A 23,324-nucleotide genomic window follows, 5' to 3' on the forward strand; every position below is an offset into this window, starting at 1 on the left:
CTCACTGATATGACCAGAAAGGGGGTAGATTTTTCTTCCTGGTCGGTAGAGGCGCGTAAGGCCTTTTCTAATATCAAGGAGAGTTTTGCTTCCGCTCCCATCCTGGTACATGAGTAAGAACGACACCGTTCGAAACGCGTAGATCGTGGGGAGCAGTGGGGTCCTCGTGTCACTGTTGCTGTCTGTACCTGTATTTTGGTGAAGAATAAATAAAGACCGGGATTTTTTGCACAGAACGTCCTTGGGTGCCGGAGCATTTTTTCATTTTATCTACTTCCCTCCTGGAAGTTGGGTCCTAGGTTTATTGGGCCTTACAAGATCCTGTCTGTCATCAATCCTGTTGCCTACCGTCTTGATCTTCCTCAGACTTGGAAGATCCATAATGTTTTTCATAAGTCCTTATTGAAACCTTATGTTCAACCTATTGTACCCTCGCCTTTGCCTCCTCCTCCGATTATGGTTGATGGAAATCTTGAATTTCAGGTCTCTAGGATTGTGGATTCTCGTCTTGTCCGCGGTTCCCTCCAGTACCTCGTTCATTGGAGGGTTATGGTCCTGAGGAGAGGATGTGGGTCCCAGTGACGGACATTAAGGCCACTCGTCTCATCAGGGCTTTCCATAGGTCCCATCCTGAGAAGGTGGGCCCTGAGTGTCCGGAGTCCACTCGTAGAGGGAGGGGTACTGTCACAACCAGACAGTTGAGAAGCTCTGACAGGAGCTTTCCAGATCCTCCTCCTTGAGTTTCTTTGTTTTGGTTAAGTTCCTCATCTCGTTAGTCTATCTCAGCTGTCATGCAGTTGGACTGATTGCTGCCCTTTAAGTTCCTCCCCAGAATGCAGTAGTGTGCGGCTTATACAACTTCCTGGAGTGTGTGTGCATGCTGTTCCTAGTTCTCAGTCCACAGTCCCCAGTCGTCTGCAAGATAAGTTCTGTTTATGTATTTATGATTTTCTGTTTTCTGGATCCAGGTGACCCTGACTCCCTCCGTGTCTGTGTAGGGAGCCGGTGGTCGTGTCCCCTCACTATTGTAGGGTCATCAGGTGTAAGATAGTCGAGGTACGTGGATATGCGCCCATCCACCTTTGGGGTGGTCGCATAGGCTGAGCAATAAGGGAGAGCGGCAGGTCTCTTGCAGGGGTCTCCCTTTTGTTCCTTAGTTGTGGATCCAGTGAGTCATTGTTCATATTGTATTGTCTTGTTTCCTGTACACCATCCGTGACAGGTACACTTTAGAATTCATCATTCTGGTACAGGTTGATCTTAGTTTCATGTGTCCAAAGAATGCTGTTCCAGAACTGGGCTGGCTTCATTAGATGTTTGTTGGCAAAGTTTAATCTGGCCTTTCTATTTTTGAGGCTCATTAATGGTTTGCACCTTGTGGTGACACATCTGTATTTGCTCTCATGAAGTCTTCTCTTTATGATATATTTAGATACTGATACACCTACTGTCACAATCTCTCCTGTGACAGGGGCAGAAGATCTAAGAGACTGGCTGCACGTGATGTGATCTGACAGTCTCTCTGGTTTCACTTGTTTCTGTGTTTGCTGGGTATGACCACACCTCTCGTCTCAGGTGTAGCTTAAGTGGTCATCCCAACTCCTCTATTTAGTCTGGCCTCACCATCATGCTATGCGGTTGATAGCTCCTTTTAGGTTGTGAAGAGCTGGTGTCTGGTTCTCCTCTGAGTTCCTGCTCATCTGCATACTTTGGAGTTAAGTGTCTTTTCCCTATTTCTTGTTTGTGGTTTTCCCCTACCTTTTGGTATTAGGCCTGAGGGAGTCTCCTGTTCATTCAGCTGGGAAGGAATCGGTCATCTCTTGCCCTGAAACTATTTCCAGGGCACTTTAGGCTCAGATAGGGCCCTAGGTTACAGCGTATGAACATTCCTACCATCAAGATCTGTTCATACTTATAGTAGTCAGGGCTCGGTTTAGGGATTCGCTAGGTGGTGACCTTTTACCCTTTCCTTAGTTTCCAGGGCTCGTACCTTTTCCCTTCCCTCTGGTGGTCGATGTGAAGTCATCTACCCACACCACCCTGTGACATTATCAACCGCCAAAAACCGTCATTTTTGTTTGTCAGTGAGTCTATGGATACAATCGCTGCACTGGCTGGACAATTGCAGGGTCTGTTTAAAGAGGTAGCTGACCTCCGCAAACAGATCCAGGGATCACAGGGTGCTGGTGCCGGTAGTAGTTACCAGGCCTGTCCTGAACCTAAGGTTGCACTTCCGGACAGATTTTCGGGGGGAAGCGATAATTTCATTCGGTTCAGAGAATCGTGTAAATTGTACTTTAAGTTACGTCCGCTCTCATCTTGGGATGAGAGTCAAAGAGTTGGTATAATCATGTCGTTGCTTAAAGGGGACTCTCAGTCTTGGGCTTTTTCTCTACAGACCGGATCACAGTCCCTCCGGTCAGTAGTTGAATTTTTCAGAGCGCTAGGTCTTATCTACGATGAGCTGGATCGGATCTCCCTGGCCAAGACCAGGTTACGTGGTTTATGGCAGGGAGAGCGTTCTGCAGAGAGCTACTGTTCTGAATTTAACAGAAGGGCTATGGATACGGAGTGAAATGATCCAGCTCCCCGTAGCCAATTCTGTCAGGGATTATCGGAGAGGCTAAAGGACGCATTGGCCTTTCACGAAAATCCTGAGTCATTGGAAGCAACTATGTCCCTTGCTGTATGTATGGATAGACATATGAGAGAGAGATCTAAGGTCCCTCACTCTCAGGACGAACTATCATATAACGTGGCGGCTTCCTCTGACACCTTGGGTGGAGAGACTCCTGAGTCTATGCCTGGTGTTGAACCAATGCAGTTAGGGGGAGCTAGTCATAAGAAGGAAGTATGTTTTTTCTGTGAAAAAATGAGACATTTTGTTAATGTTTGTCCTTTTGTTCAGCGTCAAGGTGAAAACAAAAAAAAATACGTTTAATTCACATCTTACTCTTGGTGGTTTAGGTGGGGAGTCATAAAACTTACTTTTGTCATGTACTGGTAGCACCCGATTTCTCCTGTCTGCCGAGGTGGCGCTAGAGTCCAAAACTGTGGGAATTGAGGTGTTTATTGACAGTGGGGCAGGGGTTAACCTAGTTGATGGTCAGTTCATCCGTTTGCATGGGATGACGACAAGTGCATTAAGGAAGATATTTTGGTGTTTGCAATAGACTCTGCACCACTTTCTCAGAGATGTTAGTCATAGGTGGTGCAGGACATCCGTTTAAGAGTGGGTTATTTTCATCAGGAATCCATTTAGTGTTTTGTACTGGAGGGTCTGTCTGCTCCGTTGGTTCTGGGTTTACCATGGTTGAACAAACATAATCCTACCATTGACTGGCAAGCTAGTGATTGGAGTGATTATTGCATGGACAACGGTCTTAATACATCACTTTCTGTCTTGACCACTAAAGCTGTTCCCTCTTTCATTTCTGATTTTACTGATGTATTTTCTGAGAGTGGTTTCCAGGATTTACCCCCACACCAGGAATATGATTGTCCTATCATTCTTATTCCTGGAGCAAATTTGCCCAAATCTAGGTTATATAACCATTCTCAACCCGAAAGAACGACCATGTGAGAGTATATTGCCGAAAGTTTAGGTAAGGGACATATTAGACCAAGTCCCCAGTGGCAGCAGGGTTTTTCTTTGTAAAAAAGAAAGACGGAACTCTTAGGCCATGTCTGGACTTCCGTGAACTCAATCGGATTACGGTCCGCGATCCGTACCCCGTTCCTTTGATCCTGACTGGTTTAATCAGATTGTTGGTGCCAAGGTGTTCTCCAAGTTGGACCTAAGGGGGGCATATAATCTGGTCAGGATCAAGGAGGGGGGTGAATGGAAGATGGCGTTTTATACCCCAGAGGGTCATTTTGAGAATCTGGTCATGTCATTTGGGTTAACAAATGCTCATGCGGTTTTACAGCATTTTGTTAATGATATCTTTCATCATCTAGTGGGGAGGTTTGTTGTGCATCTGCATGACATACTAATTTATTCTCCAGATATGGAGACTCATCAGGATCACGTGAGACAGGTATTACAGATCCTAAGAATAAAGAGAGAATAAATTGTATGCTAAGATGGAGAAGTGTGTATTTGCAGTTCAGGAAGTGCAATTCCTGGGTTACCTACTCTCATCTTCATGTTTTTGTATGGATCCAGAGAAGGTCCGTGCTGTGTTGGACTGTGATCGACCTGAAAATCTGAAAGCACTTATGCGTTTTTTGGGGTTTACCAACTACTACCGTAAATTCATTTTGAACTACTCGACTGTGGTTAAACCTTTAACGGACATGACTAGGAAAGGTTCAGATGTCTCAGTGTGGTCTGATGCGGCATTACAAGCTTTTTGTGCGGTGAATGGAATGTTTTGCTTCTGCTCCTATACTGGTACAACCGGATGTGTCACAGCCATTCATTGTGGAAGTTGAAACATCCAAGGTAGGGGTAGGAGCAGTCTTGTCGCAGGGTCCTTCAACTAGTAAATGGCACCCTTGTGCATTATTCTCTGAGAAACTCTCGGCTGCAGAAAGAAATGTGGGTAATAGAGAGTTGCCGGCCATTGAGTTGGCTTTTGAGGAGTGGAGTCTTTGGTTGGAAGGAGCAATTCATTCTATTACTGTGCTTACTGATCACAAAAATCTGGCTTACATGGAGTCAGCTAAACGACTGATCCCATGGCAGGCCAGATGGTCATTGTTTTTAACCAGATTTAATTTAATCGTCACCTATCGCCCTGGGGTTAAGAACGTGGAAATGAGGTGGGCGAACGGAGCCTCTAGGAGCAGGTGCAAGGCCCCCCCTGCTCCTAGAGGCTCATTTGCATATAATAAAAGTTAAAATTACACAAAAACGGGGGCCTACTGAAATAAAAGAAATGCAAAGTTAAATTCAGGTGACATTTTCACATCTATTATGTCAGCCTGTTTAATAGCGAAAATTGGGGTGACAGAAACCCTTTAAAGAGCTATAATTCCTAATAACTTACTCCAATTAGGATGTGAATACCCTCAAATTAAAGTTGAAAGTCTGCATGCAACGTGCCACTGCCCAAGGCCCATCGTGTCCCAGGTTTATAGGAATGCCGAGTGATATGGTGCGGACTTAGTAGTTTGTGTTTGTCACGGTGCTCCTACCTGGATACCATCGATACCCAGGGTTAGACTCCGGAGCAATTAAGGGGGTAGAGTTGTAGAAGGTGGAGAATAAGTCGAGTCCAGACTTGGTGAAAGTTCAACAGCTTTACTTGAATAAACTTCAGACAAAATGCAGTCTTTCTCTTGGTTCCAGCAGGTTTTGGGGTAAATTGGTAGACATAGATAACCTTAAATACCTTGCTCTGTCTTTCTCTGCTGTACTAGACTCTGGCTTCCGTCTGGTAGCTGGACTTTGTAGCAGTTTTGGTACGTTTGGAGTGGGGTGCCATTGACTGTTGACCCCCTCTGTATCTGTAAGGTGTCATGGTTCTCTATAAGCTGCTTCCCTTGGGAGACTCCTGCTGCAGGAGGGGGACCTTTCCCCTCACTGCTACATCTTGACTCGTCTGCTCCCAACATTAGACTAAAACCAAACTAAAACTGTCACGGTCATATTGGTGTTTGACCATGACACGGTTGCCCAGCAGACTGGTTGCCAGGGGCAACGTGTACTGTAGGTTGTGGTTTGCACGTGCACTTCCCCTTTAAGGTGTGCCTCCCTGCTGTTTGGGGAGCAAGGGGTTAATCTTCTGGCTAGTGAGGATTAAGGTGTTTCCTGGGTGTGGCCGCAAGCTTGATATAACCCTGTGGCTTGCTGGCCGGGGGCAGTGGTTCTACTGCTTTGTTGGACTAGGACCTTGCTCCTAGCTCTTTGTCATCTGAGGGCTATCCTAGTTGTCATCAATGTCATCCCGGTGTCTCTTTCCCTTCCTTATTTGTTTGGAGTGTGTTATGTTCAGGGTGCTTGTATGTCTAGTTTGGTGTTACATGTCTGGTGGTGTTTGGTGCCCAGCATGTTTGCTAGACATTCCCCTGTCTTACGTTGTATCCTCCGGAAGGGGGTCTCTGGTTCCCCGGAGGGGGGACCAATTGTCCATACGCAGCTGTGTGTGTCCTGGATACCTGTGTGGTTGTTGTATGTGCTGTGTCCTTAATGTGTGTGGACATCAGCACTTGTGCACGGGTTCCAGTCGGTGTGTGCCTGTGGCAGGTAAGTGTTTTGCATTTGTCGCTTACCTGACAATTCCTTATGCTGTATATACGGTCTCCTTTCTTTGCACCTTGGCCGGTGGAGACTCCTGTTCATCCGTGTTTTGGAGGAACAGGTCGTCTTTACCCTGCTCCTAGTCCAGGGATTTCCTGAGGGTTAGTAGGGCCCCGAGGTTCCGGAGTATGTGCCCTCCTACCATCTGGGTTGGCTCATACGGTTAGGAGTCAGGGCCAGAATTAGGGAGTTGACCTGCTCCCTTATTCCTCCTCCTGGCCTTGTTGCTTCCAAGTTGCCTCCTTATTGTACGGTGGGGAGTTGCCCCCACTCCCCACCATGACAACAACTTCCTGCAACCTCTCCCTTGGTAGGAAAAAGGACTAGCCCATTTCTGCCCAAAATGGGCAGTTCTATTCTATCTAAAGATCTGTCTGCCATATCTTCTGCCACCTGCTGGTGAACCAGGCATATTACATGAACATAACAGTTTCATAGCAATATTATGAATGCACAGTGTAGGAGGACTTGGAATAACTACACAGATTACATTAATGTTAGCCTATTAGAGACAGTAGCAGGGTGAAGGAATGGTAGTGCCACTCTGGGGTACTACATGCACTTTAAGCCCATACCCATACTGAATATATAACTATCTTGAATATATTTTGGCACTCAACTAAAATGCCAAAACTTGTATCACTGTCCAGGACCTAACTGTATGTAATAAAAAGGAGTCAATGTCCAGGACCAGTTTGTGAGGTCCCATTATGTCCTTTCCTTCTTTTTGGTCATCATAGCTTTGTAATGGGAAGAAGTCTTCATACTTATGCAGAAAACAAAGTTAGACCAACACCTCCAAACAATATGAAATAAAGTACAGTTGCATTCTATCACAGCTACAACGCTATAGAAAAAAGGATGGTCATGTGGATTTCTGTACTTGTCGATATTGAAAGGAGTGCAGAACACTGGAAGGAAATGTTACAGCCTTAAGTTCAATGTTTTGTTATTCAGAATTGTATGTGATGGATCAGAACACAATAGTCTAAGTTGGTGAAGTGAAATGAGAAAAATATATAAATAAAACTGTTGTTTAGAAACAGAAAACAGAAAATTGGCATGTGCGTATGTATTCACCCCCTTTGTTAGGAAGCCCATAAAAGGCTCTGGTGCAACCAATTACCTTGAGAAGTCACATAATTAGTGAAATGATGTCCACCTATGTGCAATCTAAGTGTCACATGATCTGTCATTACATATACACACCTTTTTTGAAAGGCCCCAGAGGCTGTAACACCTAAGCAAGAGGCATCACTAACCAAACACTGCCATGAAGACCAAGGAACTCTCCAAACAAGTAAGGGACAATGTTGTTGAGAAGTACAAGTCAGGGGTAGGTTATAAAAAAAAATCCAAAACTTTGATGATCCCCAGGAGCACCATCAAATCTATCATAACCAAATGGAAATAACATGGCACGACAGTAAACCTGCCAAGAGACGGCCGCCCACCAAAACTCACGGACCAGGCAAGGGGGGCATTATTCAGAGAGGCAGCACAGAGACCTAAGGTAACCCTGGAGGAGCTGCAGAGATCCACAGCAGAGACTGGAGTATCTGTACATAGGACGACAATAAGCCGTACGCTCCATAGAGTTGGGCTTTATGGCAGAGTGGCCAGAAAAAAAGCCATTACTTTCTGCTAAAAACAAAAAGGAACATTGTGAGTTTGAGAAAAGGCATGTGGGAGACTCCCAAAATGTATGGAGGAAGGTGCTCTGGTCTGATGAGACTAAAATTTTACTTTTCCTCCATCAAAGAAAACACTATGTCTGGCGCAAACCCAACACATCACATCACCCAAAGAACACCATCCCCACAGTGAACCATGGTGGTGGCAGCATCATGCTGTAGGGATGTTTTTCAGCAGCCGGGACTGGGAAACTGGTCAGAGTTGAGGGAAAGATGGATGGTGATAAATACAGGATATTCTTGAGCAAAACCTGTCCCACTCTGTGCGTGATCTGAGGCTAGGACGGAGGTTCACCTTCCAGCAGGACAATGACCCCATAGACACTGCTAAAGTAACACTTGAGTGGTTTAAGGGGAAACATGTAAATGTGTTGGAATGGCCTAGTCAAAGCCCAGATCTCAATCCAATAGAAAGTCTGTGGTCAGACTTAAAGATTGCTGTTCATAAGCGCAAACCTTCCAACTTGAAGGAGCAGGAGCAGTTTTGCAAGGAGGAAAGGGCAAAAATCCCACTGGTAAGATGTGGCAAGCTCATAGAGACTTATCCAAAGCGACTTGGGGCTGTGATTGCCGCAAAAGGTGGCTCTACAAAGTATTGACTTTAGGGGGGTGAATAGTTATGCACATTGACTTTTTCTGTTATTTTGTCCTATTTGTTGTTTGTTTTACAATAAACAAAAAAACAAACATCTTCAAAGTTGTGGGCATGTTCTGTAAATTAAATGATGCAAATCCTCAAACAATTCATGTTAATTCCAGGTTGTGAGGCACCAAAATACGAAAAAAGTCAAGGGGGGTGAATACTTTTGCAAGGCACCGTATGTGTGTGTAGGGGCACAGTAAAGGAGTTCCCAGCTGCTGATTCCAGGGAGGCATACAAGAACAACCACTTCACCAGTGAATTATATTGGGTAAGAATTGGCAAATGGGGCCATGGTACCCTCTATTCTACCAATAAGAAAGGTTTCAAAAAGTGAGACCTGTACATATCACACATATAAGACATACCCAGTGGATATGCACTCTGCTTCACTATGGACCAACTGCTGTCTTCATTCATGGTCCAAGGCTTCTCCTGTGCTGCTCTTCTTCTGCAGGAATCGCTTTCCCGTTCTTATCCACCAGTATAGAAAGTTTTCAGAAGGTTCAGAAGTCCCGATACCTACCTCCTAAACTGTGGCACTGGTCCCCTCTTTCCTGTCCTATTCTATACCTCCTCATCCTCTGGTGTCACCACCACCCACAACAGACAAATATAAAGAAATGTCATCAAATTTCCATAAATTGCACAGACCATGTGAGAACTTAGGGATGGTTCTTCTCAACCATGTATGAGGACACAGACCAGCACCCGAGGGGCCATGAACCATCTGGTCTAAGCGTATAGAACCTCTCCTTTATATTCATATAACAGTATGAATGAGCGCTGTATGGGGCCATCATTTACACACAACGCTGTCTATTATTCTCCGTTTCCAAATTCCCAAAAATGGAAGATGTTCCCACAAGATTTCTGAAAAAAAAAGTGTTATACTAGAAACACTTTCCTGTCACCTGAGATATTTCCAGAACAAGGACCTCAGTCAGGCTGGAAGCTACTCATTACAATCTCAGTATAATCTTTCTGAATAATTAGTCCTACACGGCGTTTTCCATACACATACAGCAGCCAGTGCTATGCCATGTGCCAGCACCGGTGGCAGCAGCGGCACTGCAGGGTGGGGCTGAAGATGGGCACTGTACCTGCCTAGTGCGCAGGCGCGCTCACAAACCAACCCCCGCCCGTCCTCCTCCTCCTAGCCCAGACTCTGGGCGCTCCATAGCTCTCGCGGTGACTCGAGGATTTTCGCCGGGTGTCGTCTGGGTCCCACAAACCTCCGAAGATACCCGCTTATACACCCGGCCAGAGGCAGCTGGAGACCGGAGCGGCACAGGGACCAGGGGAGGCAGCAGCAGCATGGGTGAGTGGAGGAGACGGGCGCTGGGTGACAGTCACACACGGCGCAGCTGTATACAGTGCGTGCGGATTGTGCAGGATGTGACTGACCGGCTGTGGCAGGAAGCCCTGCCATTATCTGTCACCGGGAGTGTGTATGCTGTGTATATACTGTGCAGGTATAGGGGACATCTCCAGTATATACAGGCTGTATGGGTATATAGATAGGAGTGTATATACTGTGCAGGTATAGGGGACATCTCCAGTATATACAGGCTGTATGGGTATATAGATAGGAGTGTGTATACTGTGCAGGTATAGGTGACATCTCCAGTATATACAGGCTGTATGGGTCTATAGATAGGAGTGTGTATACTGTGCAGGTATAGGTGACATCTCCAGTATATACAGGCTGTATGGGTCTATAGATAGGAGTGTGTATACTGTGCAGGTATAGGTGACATCTCCAGTATATACAGGCTGTGTGGTGCTATAGATAGGAGTGTGTATACTGTGCAGGTATAGGTGACATCTCCAGTATATACAGGCTGTATGGGTATATAGATAGGAGTGTATATACTGTGCAGGTATAGGGGACATCTCCAGTATATACAGGCTGTATGGGTCTATAGATAGGAGTGTGTATACTGTGCAGGTATAGGTGACATCTCCAGTATATACAGGCTGTGTGGTGCTATAGATAGGAGTGTGTATACTGTGCAGGTATAGGTGACCTCTCCAGTATATACAGGCTGTATGGGTCTATAGATAGGAGTGTGTATACTGTGCAGGTATAGGTGACCTCTCCAGTATATACAGGCTGTATGGGTCTATAGATAGGAGTGTGTATACTGTGCACTATAGGTGACATCTCCAGTATATACAGGCTGTATGGGTCTATAGATAGGAGTGTGTATACTGTGCAGGTATAGGTGACATCTCCAGTATATACAGGCTGTATGGGTCTATAGATAGGAGTGTGTATACTGTGCAGGTATAGGTGACCTCTCCAGTATATACAGGCTGTATGGGTCTATAGATAGGAGTGTGTATACTGTGCAGGTATAGGGGACATCTCCAGTATATACAGGCTGTATGGGTCTATAGATAGGAGTGTGTATACTGTGCAGGTATAGGTGACATCTCCAGTATATACAGGCTGTGTGGTGCTATAGATAGGAGTGTGTATACTGTGCAGGTATAGGTGACATCTCCAGTATATACAGGCTGTATGGGTATATAGATAGGAGTGTATATACTGTGCAGGTATAGGTGACATCTCCAGTACATACAGGCTGTATGGGTCTATAGATAGGAGTGTGTATACTGTGCAGGTATAGGTGACATCTCCAGTATATACAGGCTGTGTGGTGCTATAGATAGGAGTGTGTATACTGTGCAGGTATAGGTGACATCTCCAGTATATACAGGCTGTATGGGTATATAGATAGGAGTGTATATACTGTGCAGGTATAGGTGACATCTCCAGTATATACAAGCTGTATGGGTCTATAGATAGGAGTGTGTATACTGTGCAGGTATAGGGGACATCTCCAGTATATACAGGCTGTGTGGTGCTATAGATAGGAGTGTGTATACTGTGCAGGTATAGGTGACATCTCCAGTATATACAGGCTGTATGGGTATATAGATAGGAGTGTGTATACTGTGCAGGTATAGGTGACATCTCCAGTACATACAGGCTGTATGGGTCTATAGATAGGAGTGTGTATACTGTGCAGGTATAGGTGACATCTCCAGTATATACAGGCTGTATGGGTCTATAGATAGGAGTGTGTATACTGTGCAGGTATAGGTGACATCTCCAGTATATACAGGCTGTATGGGTATATAGATAGGAGTGTATATACTGTGCAGGTATAGGGGACATCTCCAGTATATACAGGCTGTATGGGTATATAGATAGGAGTGTGTATACTGTGCAGGTATAGGTGACATCTCCAGTATATACAGGCTGTATGGGTCTATAGATAGGAGTGTGTATACTGTGCAGGTATAGGTGACATCTCCAGTATATACAGGCTGTGTGGTGCTATAGATAGGAGTGTGTATACTGTGCAGGTATAGGTGACATCTCCAGTATATACAGGCTGTATGGGTCTATAGATAGGAGTGTGTATACTGTGCAGGTATAGGTGACATCTCCAGTATATACAGGCTGTATGGGTCTATAGATAGGAGTGTGTGTATACTGTGCAGGTATAGGTGACATCTCCAGTATATACAGGCTGTATGGGTCTATAGATAGGAGTGTGTATACTGTGCAGGTATAGGGGACATCTCCAGTATATACAGGCTGTATGGGTCTATAGATAGGAGTGTATATACTGTGCACGTATAGGGGACATCTCCAGTATATACAGGCTGTATGGGTCTATAGATAGGAGTGTGTATACTGTGCAGGTATAGGGGACATCTCCAGTATATACAGGCTGTATGGGTCTATAGATAGGAGTGTATATACTGTGCACGTATAGGGGACATCTCCAGTATATACAGGCTGTATGGGTCTATAGATAGGAGTGTGTATACTGTGCAGGTATAGGTGACATCTCCAGTATATACAGGCTGTATGGGTCTATAGATAGGAGTGTGTATACTGTGCAGGTATAGGTGACATCTCCAGTATATACAGGCTGTATGGTGCTATAGATAGGAGTGTATATACTGTGCACGTATAGGGGACATCTCCAGTATATACAGGCTGTATGGTGCTATAGATAGGAGTGTGTATACTGTGTATAGGAGTGTGTATACTGTGCAGGTATAGGTGACATCTCCAGTATATACAGGCTGTATGGGTCTATAGATAGGAGTGTGTATACTGTGCAGGTATAGGTGACATCTCCAGTACATACAAGCTGTATGGGTCTATAGATAGGAGTGTGTGTATACTGTGCAGGTATAGGTGACATCTTCAGTATATACAGGCTGTATGGTGCTATAGATAGGAGTGTGTATACTGTGCAGGTATAGGTGACATCTCCAGTATATACAGGCTGTATGGTGCTATAGATAGGAGTGTGTGTTTACTGTGCAGGTATAGGTGACATCCCCAGCACATACAAGCTGTATGGTTCTATAGATAGGAGTGTGTATAGTGTCCATGTATAGGTGACATCCCCATCATATCCATTACATACAGGCTGTATGGTTCTATAGATAGGAGTGTATATTACTGTACATGTATAGGTGACATCTCCAGCACATCCAGTTAGGGCTGCAGTAATCGAGTATTCTATCGATTTTATTTTTTACAATTAATCGAGTGATCTAATAAGAAAAACCTTCTTAAAATAACGTATTGCTTTATAAAACTTTCCCCCTTTCCCAGTGTCTCCTATGCCATCCACCATGTCCCCCCCCCCCCAGTACCATCAGATCAGCAGCCCCTCCATGTCATGTCCCCCAGTGCCCCCATGATGGCACTGCCATCAGCCCCTCCATGCCATCCAGATTGCCATGATGTCCCCCTTCCCCAGTGCCTCCTATGCCATCCACCATGTCCTCCAGTGCCATCAGATCAGCAGCCCCTCCATGTCATGTCCCCCAGTGTCCCCATGATGGCACTGCCATCAGCCCCTCCATCCAGATTGCCATGATGTCCCCCTTTCCCAGTGCCTCCATGCCATCCACAATGCCCCCCCCCCCCACTCCCCCAGATCAGCCCCTTCATGTGCCAAATCACAGGTGCCCCCATTAACCTCTCCCCCCAATAACTTTATACATGCCAAATTACAGGTGCCCCCCCCCGCCAATAAATTTATACATGCCAACTCACAGGTGCCCCCCGCCACTGCTGCCGCCTCTGCTAACTTTATACTTACCTTTTCAGTGCAGAGTGTGCCGACACATGGAGTCCGCAGGAGACTCGTCTTCATCCCAGCATGCACTGGGGACCTGACATCACACACCGCGTCAGCCAGCGCGCTGACGATGTGTGAGCGCAAGGCCCTGCAGCGCGGTGCCGACGGGAGGCCACGGAGTGGTGAGTGAGAAGCTTCATTTCACTCGCGCTCCGTGGTCATGTGATTCTGCAGCGAGGATTTTTTTTTTGCCTCGATTACATTGATTAAATCGATGAATCGTTTCAGCCCTACATCCAGTACATACAGGCAGTATGGTTCTATAGATATCAGTGTACAGTATATACTGTACATGTATAGGTGACATCTCCAGCACATCCTGTACATACTGGTAATATGGTTCTATAGATTGGAGTGTATATACTGTGCAGGTATAGGTGACATCTCCAGTACATACAGGCAGTATGGTTCTATAGATAGGAATGTATATACCGTGCATGTATAGGTGACATCCCCAGCACATCCTGTACATACAAGCTGTATGGTTCTATAGGTAGGAATGTATATAGTGTCCATGTATAGGCCACATCCCCAGCACATCCTGTACATACAGGCTGTATGGTTCTATAGATGTATAGGTGACATCTCCAGTATACACAGGCTGTATGGTTCTATAGATCGGAGTGTATATACTGTGCACGTATAGGTGACATCCCCAGCACATCATGTACATACAGGTAATATGGTTCTATAGGTAGGAGTGTATATAGTGTCCATGTATAGGTGATATCCCAGCAAATAAGGGCAGTATGGTTCTATAGATCAGAGTGTATATACTGTGCACGTATAGGTGACATGACAGCACATAAGGGCAGTATAGTTCTATAGATCCGAGTGTATATACTGTGCACGTATAGGTGACATCCCCAGCACACCATGTACATACAGGTAATATGGTTCTATAGGTAGGAGTGTATATAGTGTCCATGTATAGGTGACACCCCTAGTACATACAGGCTGTATGGTTCTATAGATCGGAGTGTATATACTGTGCACGTATAGGTGACATCCCCAGTACATACAGGCTGTATGGTTTTATAGATCGGAGTGTATATAGTGTCCATGTATAGGTGACATCCCCAGTACATACAGTACATACAGGCTGTATGGTTCTATAGATTGGAGTGTATATACTGTGCATGTATAGGTGACATCCCCAGCACACCATGTACATACAGGCAGTATGGTTCTATAGGTAGGAGTGTATATAGTGTCCATGTATAGGTGACACCCCCAGCATATCCAGTACATACAGGTAGTATGGTTCTATGGGTAGGAGTGTATATAGTGTCCATGTATAGGTGACATCTCCAGCATATCCAGTACATACAAGCTGTATGGTTCTATAGATAGGAGTGTATATAGTGTCCATGTATAGGTGACATCCCCAGTACACCCTGTACATACAGGTAGTATGGTTCTATGGGTAGGAGTGTATATACGGTGCACGTATAGGTGACATCCCCAGTACACCCTGTACATACAGGTAGTATGGTTCTATGGGTAGGAGTGTATATACGGTGCACGTATAGGTGACATCCCCAGTACACCCTGTACATACAGGTAGTATGGTTCTATAGGTAGGAATGTATATAGTGTCCATGTATAGGTGACATCCCCAGTACACCCTGTACATACAGGTAGTATGGTTCTATAGGTAGGAGTGTATATAGTGTCCATGTATAGGTGACATCTCCAGCATATCCAGTACATACAAGCTGTATGGTTCTATAGGTAGGAGTGTATATGGTGTCCATGTATAGGTGACACCCCCAGCATATCCAGTACATACAGGCTGTATGGTTCTATAGGTAGGAGTGTATATAGTGCCCATGTATAGGTGACATCCCCAGTACACCCTGTACATACAGGTAGTATGGTTCTATAGGTAGGAGTGTATATAGTGTCCATGTATAGGTGACATCCCCAGCATATCCAGTACATACAAGCTGTATGGTTCTATAGGTAGGAGTGTATATAGTGTCCATGTATAGGTGACATCCCCAGTACACCCTGTACATACAGGTAGTATGGTTCTATGGGTAGGAGTGTATATAGTGTCCATGTATAGGTGACATCCCCAGTACACCCTGTACATACAGGTAGTATGGTTCTATGGGTAGGAGTGTATATAGTGTCCATGTATAGGTGACATCCCCAGTACACCCTGTACATACAGGTAGTATGGTTCTATGGGTAGGAGTGTATATAGTGTCCATGTATAGGTGACATCCCCAGTACACCCTGTACATACAGGTACTATGGTTCTATGGGTAGGAGTGTATATAGTGTCCATGTATAGGTGACATCCCCAGTACACCCTGTACATACAGGTAGTATGGTTCTATAGATCGGAGTGTATATAGTGTCCATGTATAGGTGACATCTCCAGCACATCCTGTACATATAGGAAGCTCCTTTTCATGAGGCAGTTTTATTAAGGAACTTGGAGTAAGCAGAAATCTCCTGCTGGTCTATGGTGCTGAGCTCCCATGTATGTGCACATTTATAGGGGACCTCCATGATAATCTTACATATGGCCTATTCAAATGTAAATGTCGGCAGGGCATTATGCACAGAATGCATGGAGAAATCGGCCCTCTCCTGCTTGTGATGAAAGAACTGCATGGTCTATGGATTAGGGGCCGCATTTAATATACTGGTGATGTTCGGCGCCAGATGATTTGTGCCTTGTTCATACTTGTAAGATTCAGAAATAGGAAATATAGACGTCAGGAAATCCTCAGATGAGGATTAGTGCTTTTTATTGAGGTCAAATCTTCCACGAGGAATCTGCAGGAATAAACATATTGCATGCTGCTTATGATGGTTTTTATTTTTTTCCTTGATGTGAATGATGTTGCGGAAGCCGCATTCGCGTGCATTGGATATGGGTTACTCCACATCAAAATCCATGTCAAATCCAATGCCAGGTCCTGAGGTCTTTATACAATTCTCCTTACCATCCTTGTGAATTTTTAACATAAACTCTCATATTTTTTGTAAGTAAAACTTCAGAATTAATATTTTATGTACTCAGTTTGCAAGATGGTTCTTGAACATGTTTCAGCCTATGTTTAGTGATGGGCACTGCTGTCAGTGGGTTGTCATGCTGGACCTCCTAAGGCAGGCATGGCCAACCTGCGGCTCTCCAACTGTTGCAAAACTACAGCTCCCAGCATGCCCAGACTGCCTACAGCTGGGCATGGTGGGAGTTGTAGTTTTACAACAGCTGGAGAGCATCAGGTCTAAGGGGATCGCCCCATACGCCATATGGATGTCATAGAGGGAGCTCATGTCACTTGATCCCCATTATTACCTGGAGCAGAGAACTTCAACTTGGCACCTCCATGTACTACAAGCTAGCCCATTCATTTGGATAGCGGCCATGTAGTACTACATGTGTGCCCTCTTGTTGCTTGTAACCTCCGTTCATACGTGGTATTATGGTACGCCGGGTAAAGGTCTCAGTCCTGTGGAGATTGATGATGCATCACTACTCCTGGGAATATGGTGAAAGATGCTTGGAGTGCTGACCATCTCTGGATTCTCTTGGGAATAAGGGCGGCTGGCACTGAAGGATTTTGTTTTTTACAATAATAATATAACAATACATTAGTAAGTGGCTTGTATTAAAGGGGTATTCCCATCTCAGACAATGGGGGCATGTTGTTACGGTATGACCCCATTGTCTCTTAGGTGCGGATCCCACCTCTGGGACCCGTACCTATCTAGTAAACAGAACCAGCAAAGGGAAAGATGGCACACCGCGCATGCGCGGCCACCCTCCAATCATTTCTCTGGGGCTGCCGAAAATAGCCAAGTGGATTTGAAATGCTCAGCATGTCAGTTTATGGTATGGATCTCCACTCTGGATTTCACCCTCTGCAATGGAGAGAGTGAAATCCTCAATACATGCATAGGTGCAAATATGTGGCAAAATCCACACTGGACTTTTCAACAGTTTTTTTTAGTCACAAGTGAACGTACCCTAAAGAGTAGCGCTTCAAAGGGAATCTGTCGCCACTTACCTTCATAGTAATGCAGTGTCAGATGTGCGCAGGTCTCCCGATTCTCGTTTCCAGCATCCCGATCAGTGCCTGCTTTTCTGCAAAATCCATGATTTAATGATATACAAATTTGCTTCTTGATGCATCAAGGGCATCCCCATTGCACCAAAAATCCAGCTTTCTTATTGCCGTCCACCTTGCCCGCCCATCTTTAAGTGACGGGACCAGGCAGAGGAGATGTAATCTTGTTTGGCTCTGTGTTCTTGTGCTTGCGCTGGTGCTTCAGGGATCAGCACACACACAGCGCAACTGCATTACTTGCCAGATTGGAAGTTGCCTGGCAAGCATCAGGGCTTTACTGCGCATGCGCTAATTCCCAAAGCGCCAAGGTACGCATAAGAAGATTCTCTACTCCGGCGATCCTTTGATCGCTAGTCCATGGATATTCCTGGCCTGGAGGCGTCTCACCTGGAGGAGTTGAGCTCTGTATGGAAAACCACGGTCATTAGTGCCCGAGACCAGCTCATCCAGATCAAGTGGATACACGGCGCCTCTTCCACATCCATACCGGATCCCTCATGTACGAGATGCGGGGAGTGAAGAGAATCCTTGTATCATATGATATGGGTGTGTCCCACATTGCAGCTGTACTGGGGTCGGATATGCACTTTCATCAATATGGAGTTGGGGCTCCCAGGGATCTGTTCCCCTGTGGTATGCTTATTGGAACTTGTGGTAGACGTAATTCCCACTAAATATGGCAGAAGGTTGCTCCGCTTATTAATGATTTATGGGAGAAAGACCCCTGCTCTTGAACAGTGGACACAACTGATAAATGCTGATCTCACCATGTATAAGCTAACAGAGGAACTCCAGACCGCTTTGAAAAGATTTAGGGCGTTTGGCTGTGTGCGCAGCACATGGTCTAGGTATTGACTTGGGTGGGGCAACAGGGTGCTCAGGTGTGTGTGGTGTGAATGATGTCTAGTGATCGCTCAATATGTCCGGGGGGCTACTGCCATAAAAAGACACTCGCAAGTGCTTTTGTTTGGATCCCTTCTTTATTATTGGATTTTTCCTGCGACTGAATACTGCGATACCTGGGCTTGATGTCTAATGTTCCTACTTGTTTTTTCTCATCCCGGTTGAGATGTTGATGAACTGCGAATTTAAAACGAATGAATGAATAAATACTATTAAAAAAAGGTACGCATGAGAACACAGAGCCAGGCAAGATTACATCTGCCCGGACTGGCCTGTCACTCAAAGCTGGCTGGCTGAGATGTGAGAGAGCAACGAGGTGCTCCAAGCAGCTGATTTATCTAATTTTTACCTCATGTTATATACTAAAACCTGGTTTTCATATATACACAGGGCTCCAGATGGCGACCAAAATGGTTGCCAATGTGACTTAGAATTGCAAAATGGCGACAAGACTTTGTAGTCTTGTCGCCATTTGCGCCTAGACCTTCCGCTGCTCTTTCATCAAACATTGCGCTTCACACATCGAATCTCCATCGCCAGCCCGGCCAGAATAGCCAATCAGGTGTCCGGTCACATGCAGGTGAAAGACTTTGGATTCTGCTCACTGATTGTCTAATCTGGAACTCCTGCATTGTGATAGGCTGTCGCCGATGGGTGGGCGGGGCTTGGGATGGCGGGCGTTTTGATTAGCAGCGCAAATGGGCTGCAGTATCCGGTCACTATCAGGGCGTTTGTGTGAAGGTGAGGGAGGCTCGGCGGTCACAGTTTCTGGGCTGGGCAGGTTTGGACGGAGCAGAGTGCTTGATCCCATGCTGAAACTTTCTAAGGCAGCCGGTGGCTGGTGCAGGTACAGGTAGTGTTCTCCTGGGCAGTGCCCTGTGCAGGGGGCGGCCAGCCGGCCTGCAGTGGCAGCACATGTCTGCCCAGTCACTATGGCAGGGGTCATTGAAGGGTATATGAAGGCATTCACCTGGCACTTTCATGGCATGCTGGGGGAAGGATCTTTAATTCTATGTATCTGTGTGACCAGGCTCTGAGGCTGCTGCAGTGGCCAGTCCTCTGCCTCAGTGTGACTTGTGGAGGAAGAGTACTGGACAAGCAGGCGGGGAGGAAAGCTCAGTGACATCATGTGCAATATCTCAGGGAGCGAGTCACATTGCCCTGGCCTTGTGTGGAGAGCTCCATGTCTGTACAGATGTGCCGTCACTAACTACTGTATACCTTATTTTAGAGAAGCCATGGGGGTAATGTGACTAGTAGAGGGGCTCCTGCCAGTCAGACCGCCTGGCCCTGCCCCCCCCCCCCCCCCCCCCACTTGTGCGTTCCTTTCACCGTAGTTATGCCCCAGGTCATTGAAGGACTGGTGAAGATATCTTCATGTATAGACTGCTAGGTATCTGGGAACCCCTCCAATAATGAAAAAGTGGCCCCATACCCTATGGCAGGGATGGCCAACCTGCGGTTTTCCAGCTGTTGTAAAACTACAATTCCCACCATGCCCTGCTGTAGGCTGATAGCTGTAGACTGTCTGGGCATGCTGGGAGTTGTAGTTTTGCAACAGCTGGAGAGCCTCAGGTTGGCCATCCCTGCCCTATGGAGCTCCCTGAAATAAATGCAGCAGCAGGTAGTGTATGCACCTGCCACCCCATTCATTCTCTATTGGACTGCTGAGGACAGTGCTTGGCTATTTCTGGTGGTCACATAGAGAATAAATCTAGCGCCAAGGCGCACGCTCCACCAGCCTCTCCATTAATTTCGGGGTATGGGGCAGTCCCAGTGGTCAGAAATATCAAACTATTCCTGTGGATTATGAGATTACCAGAATACCGTTTTAAAGGGGTTGGCCCATCTCGCACTTTGGGGGCCGTACCTATCCTATGCCACCAAAGTGAACGACGGCGCACCATGTATTGACTTTTATGGGAGTGCTGAAACTTCCATAGAGGTGATCATGCTTGCGTAGTTCACTGTCCATTCACTTCTATGGGAGTCCTGGAAATAACCGAGAGCGCCTGCCACACATGCGTGGTGCTCTCTTCTTAATTTTGGGGGCCATGTTCTAGAGATAGGTGGGAAACTGAGTGGGCTGTAGCTTAGGAAAAACCCATGCTCCTTAGCATCCCAGCTATATTATATGTATTTTAAATTTGGCGGTTAATTTTTCAGGTTAGGAGCCAATGGCTCCTTGAGATTTATTTTTTTTTTTTTTTTTAGTCTGGAGCCCTGATACAGTGCCCTGGAATTTAGCTTTAAAATAAATGATAATTTTGTAAGATCATAAACAATGTCATAATCACTAAGATGAAGATATGTATATGGTGGCCTCACCAGTGCCCAGATTTAGGAAAAGCATCATTGAAAAGTTCTGTGACGTTCTTGAGTGTAGAGAATGACGTAGACACAGTATTCCCTCCGTATTTCTTCATAGAATGATTGACCACTCTTTCCTAGAAGGACTAAAGCTTTTCTCTTGCAATAGATTATCTCAATGTCTGTTTAATATTCAGAGACGCATTGTGGTGCTCCAGGTGTAGCTGGCCAAAGTTACTCCTGAACAAATCGTGAAGTCCACATGCTGCCATTAACTATCTATGTGAACTTTGTTGGAGATAGGTACGCGTTAAATCGCCTAACATTTCAACTGACTCTGCAATAGGCCTCATGCACACAGCCGTCGACAGGCCGTGGCCATATTGCTGCCCGCAAACAGCGGGTCTGCAATATGCGGGCACCGGCCGTGTGCTCCCCGCATCACTTGAAAGGGTCCGCAATCCAGAGCTGCGGTGTGGAACGAAGGCACGGAAGCACTACGGAGTGCTTCCATGGTGTCGCTGTCCGTGCCTCTGCACCGCAAAAGAATAGAACATGTTCTTTTTTTTTTTTTTTGCGGTGCGGACGGATCACGGACCTATTCAAGTTGAATGGGTCTCGATCCGTCCCGGCCGCCTCATGGAACAGCTTCACACTGGCCGTGTGCATGAGGCCTTAATCAGTAGTACAGTGTGTGTACATGAGAAATAACACGATAACTGGTCAGTATATCACTTGTATCTGGCATTTTTAGCAGTTTTTCCCTGTAATGCATGTCTAGTGTGCAGTTCTCCCAGAGATGGTGAGTAGAGACTAGCTTCTATCCAGTGCACACAGAATGTTGAGGAGAATCTGCTTCCTAACCTTCTCTTCCTCAGTCAAAAGCAGCCCCAGGACCATGAGGACATTACGGAGAAGTACTGACCTGTATGGTTGTGAATAAAGCACTTGCGAATTTTATATCTTAGCCCATATAGCATCAGCAGTCTGCTTGTCTGTGTTTGCCTCTGCTCACTTCTCCCCTCACTTCTCCCCTCTCCCTAGACTTGCATTGACATGTTTAATATGATCCTCCTGTGTAGCTGCTCCTGTCTAGGTCTTAAGTTGATCAAAGTGGGCAAGTTCATTCAAAAAAACATTAGTCTGTTGTAATTTAACACAAAATTAGCTGACAGATAGCAGACCATTATAGTTTGAACAACTGTAATGGCCAATATGGACTTAATGTGCATGGCCGTGTCAACGAAATGAACGTTCAGCAGATGATTGTTCCACTCATTATGCTACCCATTGAATTCAATTTTAACTTTTTTTTTTTTTTTTGCCTTGTTTCGTATTAGGCTACTTTCACACTTGTGTTTTGGGCGGCTCCGTCATGGATCTGCTAAAAACGGATCCGTTACAATAATAAACCGCATGCATCCATCATGAACGGATCTGTTTGTATTATCTGTAACATAGCCAAGACGGATCCGTCATGAACTCCATTGAAAGTCAATGGGAGACGGAACCGTTTTCTATTGTGTCAGAGAAAACTGATCTGTCCCCATTGACTCACATTGTGCGCCAGGATGGATCCGTTTTGGCTCAGTTTCGTCAAGCGGACAGAAAATTGCTGCAGGCAGCGTTTTGGTGTCCGCCTCCAGAGCAGAATGGAGACTGGACGGAGGCAAACTGATGCATTCTGAGCGGATCCTTTTCCATTCAGAATGCATTAGGGCAAAACTGATCCGTTTTGGACCGCTTGTGAGAGCCCTGAACGGATCTCGCAAACGGAAAGCCAAAACGCGAGTGTGAAAGTAGTCTTATACAGTTTCAAAACTTCAATAAATCTCTTTTGAAACATAATGAGTATAGCCAGCTTAATGCATTTTTCAAAGTGAAAAAGCAATAAGGAAGGGGGGAGGGAAGGTAAACGTCTGATAAGGTGAGAACTGGACTTTTCTCACTGATAAGACCTACTACAAAGTTTCTTGTGATCGCTTGTAGTATTGATTTATGTAAAGATGTGTGAAGTTACTGAACCAAAGAAATTGCTATGACCTTTCAAGGGATTCTATTTTACCTGATCGGTTCTGTAGCTATTGTACCTCCAAAATTCCAACAGGTCAAGAATGGTAATTTTTGGGAAGCTATCGTCATAAAAATGTATGCTACGGTCAGGATGGAGGGGTACTGTTTACATTGGGAACACCGCCAGCTTCTGTAGGGAGCAAGCTCATTTTCCCTGGAAAAAGGTATGAAAATTAGCTTGAT

General features: G+C 45.6%; 1 protein-coding gene across 2 annotated transcripts in view; it reads left to right on the plus strand.

The window, feature by feature from the left end:
• Positions 1-9,718: 9,718 nt before the first annotated feature.
• RAP1GDS1 (Rap1 GTPase-GDP dissociation stimulator 1) overlaps positions 9,719-23,324 on the plus strand; it is a 143,736-nt gene continuing 130,130 nt past the window's right edge. For both annotated transcript variants that reach the window (XM_040418178.1, XM_040418179.1), the window contains exon 1: positions 9,719-9,902. In XM_040418178.1, coding sequence (XP_040274112.1) covers positions 9,899-9,902 — 4 coding nt within the window. In that variant the 5' untranslated portion in view covers positions 9,719-9,898. The remainder of the gene's footprint in view (positions 9,903-23,324) is intronic.

Source organism: Bufo bufo, chromosome 2 (assembly GCF_905171765.1).
Source record: "Bufo bufo chromosome 2, aBufBuf1.1, whole genome shotgun sequence".
In the NCBI taxonomy this organism is placed as follows: Eukaryota; Metazoa; Chordata; class Amphibia; order Anura; family Bufonidae; genus Bufo; species Bufo bufo.